At 38.8% G+C, this 5,977-nt stretch overlaps 1 protein-coding gene across 1 annotated transcript; it reads right to left on the bottom strand.

Moving 5' to 3' along the window:
- Positions 1-19: 19 nt before the first annotated feature.
- Positions 20-5,923, bottom strand: LOC139973754 (coiled-coil domain-containing protein 24-like). The gene is made up of 9 exons (XM_071980617.1): positions 5,801-5,923; positions 5,031-5,299; positions 4,515-4,681; positions 4,129-4,199; positions 3,865-3,970; positions 2,853-2,945; positions 1,881-2,008; positions 1,158-1,272; positions 20-587 (listed from the first exon to the last, which is right to left on the bottom strand). The coding sequence occupies exons 2-9, from the start codon at positions 5,187-5,189 to the stop codon at positions 221-223; spliced, it is 1,206 nt and encodes a 401-aa protein (XP_071836718.1). The 5' UTR covers positions 5,190-5,299; positions 5,801-5,923; the 3' UTR covers positions 20-220.
- Positions 5,924-5,977: the final 54 nt, after the last annotated feature.

Here is a 5,977-nt window from a genome sequence, read left to right on the forward strand (position 1 = left end):
AAGAACAGGATCAAGAACAAAAGGTGTAACTTTTTTAATCCGGAAACAGTTTCACAGTTTCAAACTTGGAGAGATTAATTCAAAGAATGAGAGAAGCGAAAGAGAAAATTGTCAACAAACTATTTAAAAATTCAGAAGGGAAAAAAAAGAAGAAAGTTCATTGCACTTTAGAGTTCCCTCCTTGAGGTCACTAGAGGTGGTAATTCATCACCATCTCTTATCACAATGTACCATCCTGCCTCTGTACCTCTCGATACCTCCGACGGAGTCTATGCGAGGTGGGGCTCCCCTTTGGTCTCTGAGCTGATGATGGCGGGAGTGAGGGTTGAATGGGGGACGATAGGTTACTGGTAGTACTGTCCTCAGTCACATTATCCGATCCCGTGTTATTATTTAAAGTCCTCTGGTTTTTCATAATACTGCTCTGCGTGTCCTCATGTAATCTGCTACCAATGACGGTAGGATGTCTTGCTTTCAGAGGAAGATTTCTCGACTTGGCCCGGGCCTTCCCGGCAGAGGATGGCGGAGATGGACGGATTCTCTGGGGACTGCTCGGGGATATTGGCGACAGTGGCTTTAAGATATGTCTGTGAAATTAAAGAAGTAGGATATTTTTGGACTCATCCAGAATGTTTTTCAGGTGGAGAGAGGTATTTAGTAGATCGAACAATATCCAGCATCTGGAAGGTTTTCAAGTTGAAAGCAGAGGTAGAAAATGAGACAGGTAAGGGAGGGGAGACCTGTGATGTGGAAACTCCGGCGGCATCAGTTATATCTCAGGAACCAACTCAAAAGATATAAAATGATATTGATAATGGAGATGTTTGGGCCACTATAGTTAAATAATAATAATGATAGATTCTTATATAGCCCAATAAAACCGAGGCGGTCTCAATGCCCTCTACATGTAACAAAAACAAGAAACGGTATTAAGCAAAATAAGAAGAAATTAAATGTGTTTTAACAGCAGTCTTAAATATCACTTAGACTCACTGATAGATCAGTTGAAAAAGGAATTGATAACCAAGGTCCTCCTGCATAAGACTAAACATAGCTAGAGTGGATATTTTCACCATAAGTATGGCATATGCTGAAGGTAAATAATTATGAATATGCATAAATGGCTCCATGTCTCATGTATATATCTGACAACTTACTGAGGAGATCCTGGCATAGAACGCCTTCTGGCGGTCGGGACGGTCTTCATGACGTCAAGAACATCTGGTACTGAAACAGACATCTTCTCCAACTTAGACCGCTCTTCTCTCAATTCTATTCGACCAAGTCATAAAGTGAAGGTGTATACAGGGTGTGTATCAGATTAACATTGGAACTAAGAAAATTAACCCCTATCTCTCATCAAATGGTATTTATAAGTTGTCTTATCAGATATTACCCTCATGCAGGCCTGCTGAGAGGGGGAGGGTTGGGGGGGGAGGGGTAGGTCAGGGGATATGGCTCATGGGCCAGGGGTGAATTAGACGGAACGTGGAAAAACTACCCATCCACCACACCGATCTCCAAAGAACGGAAAACGGCTAGCACAGTGATAAGCTTGAGAATTACTTGAAAAATTACTTGAAAACAACAGCAAGTTCAGACTAGAGTTCTACATTCAAATGGACTGTTCCAGTATTAAGACACTTTTGCGATTGGAGAGCCAATAATAACATTGATAAAAGTTGAACTGCATGAAAAAACCCAATATGCCTGGCAGCTTGCCTCTGGAATCTAAAGAGGCATTTATGTATTGACCAAGCTTAAGTGGCATTTATGTATTGACCAAGCTAAAAGTAGCATTTATGTATTGACCAAGCTGCTGATGCTGTGAATCTATGAAACTTAGTAAAGTATCCGAAAAGGACAATGTGAACGCCTACCTTGTATTGAGGGTTCACTGTAAACGGACATCTGGGATTCGCATCTAAAGTCTTTCTCGTCCTCCAAACAATTCTGAAGAAATTTGATGTCACTTATTAATTGGGTTACTTCCACTCGTAAGGTGCTCCTAAATGTAACATGGCAAAAAATACAAAAAACATGCAAATGGGTTATTACGTAACTAAGGGGTCCCAAACTGTGACAGTATGTGACCCTCATACATTGTAATAACATCGATAAATTACGTTATGTGTAATCATGACACCTGTCACTGTAGAGTAACAGCTTCTTTGATATAGAGTAGCTAAAACTAAATCCTTGTTCAACAAATGATCTATATGCAACGGCTGATCATGCCGCATCTTTTTACCGTGCCAGGTAACAGTAACCTACAGTCCCCTATCATTAACCAGTTGTCCTATATAATCAATTCATCTGGTACATATTCCATTCTACCGTCTACTAATAATATACAATACTCATAAAGCGCAAAAAAACATTAAAACCCTCTCGATGCGCTGACTACTGTAACTAACTCGACAGATCAGATCACCACGCAGGGAATAATTTGTCCAGTATTGCATCGCAGAGTGCTTTGCAGAATGGGCAGATTGCCATACAACAGCAGAGATGCCCAGCAGTGTTGTATACAGAAACCATAATACTTCATTTGAGAGACATTCAGATGCTTCAAAACTGAGCTAGACACAACATGAAATTAATTCCCTGTAGGTTAATCAACACGACGAATACCTTTACCCTACTATACCACTAAACTAGGCATGTCACTGAAACTTGAAAGAGTCCATCACTAGCATCCCAACTAAGAAAGAAAGAATGGCACAAAGATTGGACCCTTTACAATATATCCTATCAAATATTTTCAAGTTTTTTCTTTTAAAACCATTTTTTTCTTTCAGCCCCTACCCTCCATTTTAAGTATGGTTAGTATGCTAGGTCAAAAAGAGTACCTCAACTCATGAACCACTTCATCTATTTTCAGGACGTTTAGTCTGTCACGAACAGAATCCACTTTTTCACTGGCGGTAGTTGATTCTGAGAGCCTGCATGAAAATAAAAAGGTTGTGTTGTTTTTTGGAAATGTTAATGTAGACAGGTATATAAATAGCAGGAAGTTAATTGATATGTTTGTTAAGAGGAGGATGGTAGGTTAGATGTGAGCTAGGACTGACAAGAGATCAAAAGCAAGTAATGAAAGAATATATATCTACTATTTTTAACTATCATACTCATGAATATAACAATTTAATTTGTTCGGGTCAATATTTCTTTCTTTACAATATTGCAACGTTACGTGCAGTTGTTAATGCTGCTAGTAAGTAATTATTTACAGTTACAAATATATAAAACCATATATTAACAGCATTTAAATAACAAAGACATGCTCCACATGGGATTGGCTATTAAAGACATATAACTTACAAACACAAGCTTTGCAATTCCTCTAATGCTGTGAGAAGACCCTCAAAACCACCCTGCTTCCCCTACCTCCGCATTAGGCTACACTCCTTTTCTTTCTTTTTTCCGACTCAAAGCAAATATATCTCTCCAGCGAGAGCAAACACTAGCCATAAACAATCTCTTTCTTTTCCTATCTATTGACTAATGATTTTCCTGATCTATGGCATTTCTAACACCTTCCAATCATGATGACTATGTACCTTCTTAATGCACTACAAACAATACTACAGTCACATCCCATTAAATGCTTTACCAATCTATTGACCAATGAGTTTCCAGATCTATGGCATTGTCAAAGACCCTCGAATCATGACGACTATGTACCCACTTTATGCACCACAAACAATCCTATATTCACATCCCATTAAATGCTTTACCAATCTATTGACCAATGAGTTACCAGATCCATGGCATGTTAAAATACTCTCCAATCATGATGACTATATACCCATTTTACACACAGCAAACAATCCCAAATTCACATCTCATTAAATTCTTTACCTATCTTCTTCACTCGATGATGGAGTCATCCTCATCGGAGTCTCTCGGCCGCTTCTGCTGCTGACCGATGAAGACGGCCTAGACCGGACTAGGCTGGGGCTGCTTCCTGTGGTGCGGTCAAGGAGCCAAAGAAACAGAAAATATGGCAATAAAACTACCATTAGAGACCATTCACAGTACCTGTATACTGAATAAAGATTATTCATGAATTAAACGACAGCATATCAAACTAAATTATCACAGTAAAATAAAATACACACTTACCTCTTGAGCTCCCTTCCATTGCATAATCTATGATGTCACTTTTACGGTTTGACAATACTATTTCTGAGTCCCTATGGAGGAGAAACACAGAAAAAAAAAGGTGGAGGAAAAGTAATAACCTTTCAAGTTTGGAAAAGTTGCAATGCATAGCAATTTACTAGTCTATACTCTTTAAATCATACTACAGTATGCTCTGAACTAATAAATGGTTTTCACAAAGGTTTTTAAAGTTAAGTCAGAGAATGAGCATGGGTAGGAGGGAGTTGTGTGGAGGAGGGGTGGGGGAGGGAATAGCCATTTCTGCAATGCATGACGGAATATATATTGCAATGCAATAATAGCTTTATCTTTTTAAACCTTATATGCTGTTTTCCAAACAAACCAACCTGCCAGATATTTTTGACTTCTCGCGAATATTTTCCACCAGCATCTTAATGTGGTTGCTCAAACTGTCTCGCATTCCCGGTGGTTCTGGCAGGGTCTTTGGCTGTGATGACTTCAAGTTGTCTGTTTCATTTTTGAAAGTTTGCCATATTTCAAGCAAGGCACCAACCTAGGTTTGGAAGAAATAATAACCAGGTTGAATACTTCCCTAGACAATTCTTGAGCATCAAAATTAAAACATAAAATTCAAGCATTTAGTAGTTTGTTTGTTCCTTTAGAGTTCTCAAGCTTTTAATGATTGATGAAAAAAGAATAAACAAATTTATGCAAGATGATTGAAATTTCTTGCTAGATAATTTTGATGCTGAAACACAAACCAGAAGGATATATGAATTGCTAATTATCATGCTCAGTGTATACAACCTGAAGGAGGTACATTAATATAGATCAATTCATATTCATCATAATTGAGTAAACCTGGGTATGCCAGATCTGTCTTCAAAGGAAATACCTCTTACCTCAGCATGTAATTCCAAACTTTGGTCCACAAGGGAATCACCCAGAATTTCTCTAACTTCTTCTTTCTCCTCTAAAGAGACATTTTCTTCCACTAACCTCCAGAGAGACTCTGGAGGCTCATAGGCTGAGGAGGACAATCCTAGAGAATCCATGGGCATCCTAAACTGGAACCTCAGGAGTTAGAATCTCACAAGAGTTAAGGATGATTTTGAAAATAAAGACATCCTCAAGCTGATACTGATAGACGAGAGTCACATGGCTTGAAGATCTGCACAGGAAGAATGTTCTAAATTAGCCAATAGATTAAACATGATACCTAACTGCTAAGTTACAATGCCAGTGCAAGATGTAGGCCTAGGCTAGGCCTATTCATTGTATTATTGTGTAACAACAAACCAATAAGTAAATGGTGGTGTAGTTTGACGAATTGCTGCATTTCATCTTAAGGCGCCGACCCGTCCCCCCCCCCCTCCCCCATCTTAACCCTAGGCCTTTTGACGAAAATGCAGAAATGATGTGATTCAACATTCTGTTTCAAATGGTATGGTTAGCCTAGGTCTGTAAATGTAATAATAGTATTATTAGGGCCTAGTAATAAATAGATGTATTAAGAAGTATAGAACTTTGCCTAACGATAGGGAACACGGTCAACTCCAAGTTAACGTCAAACTAGGGCCATGAAATTGATTTATACCTTAAAACCTTAATATTAGAATCAAGTTTCGTGCTAGTATTTTCGTTTTCAACAATGATGGAACTGCTGTCTCACCTGCCATTTCCGACGTCATTCTACAGAATATGCAGCTCAGAACAAAATCAGTTGGACTGGATGGGAGAAAAGCTGAACGTTTACAGTAGCAACCAGAAGAGGGCGTGATATCGCTATCTAAATTCGCAAGAGTATCTCGCGCTCTATTTGGACATCGTCTGCTACATGAGCCTAGAT

Source organism: Apostichopus japonicus, chromosome 2 (assembly GCF_037975245.1).
Source record: "Apostichopus japonicus isolate 1M-3 chromosome 2, ASM3797524v1, whole genome shotgun sequence".
NCBI classification, from domain to species: Eukaryota; Metazoa; Echinodermata; class Holothuroidea; order Aspidochirotida; family Stichopodidae; genus Apostichopus; species Apostichopus japonicus.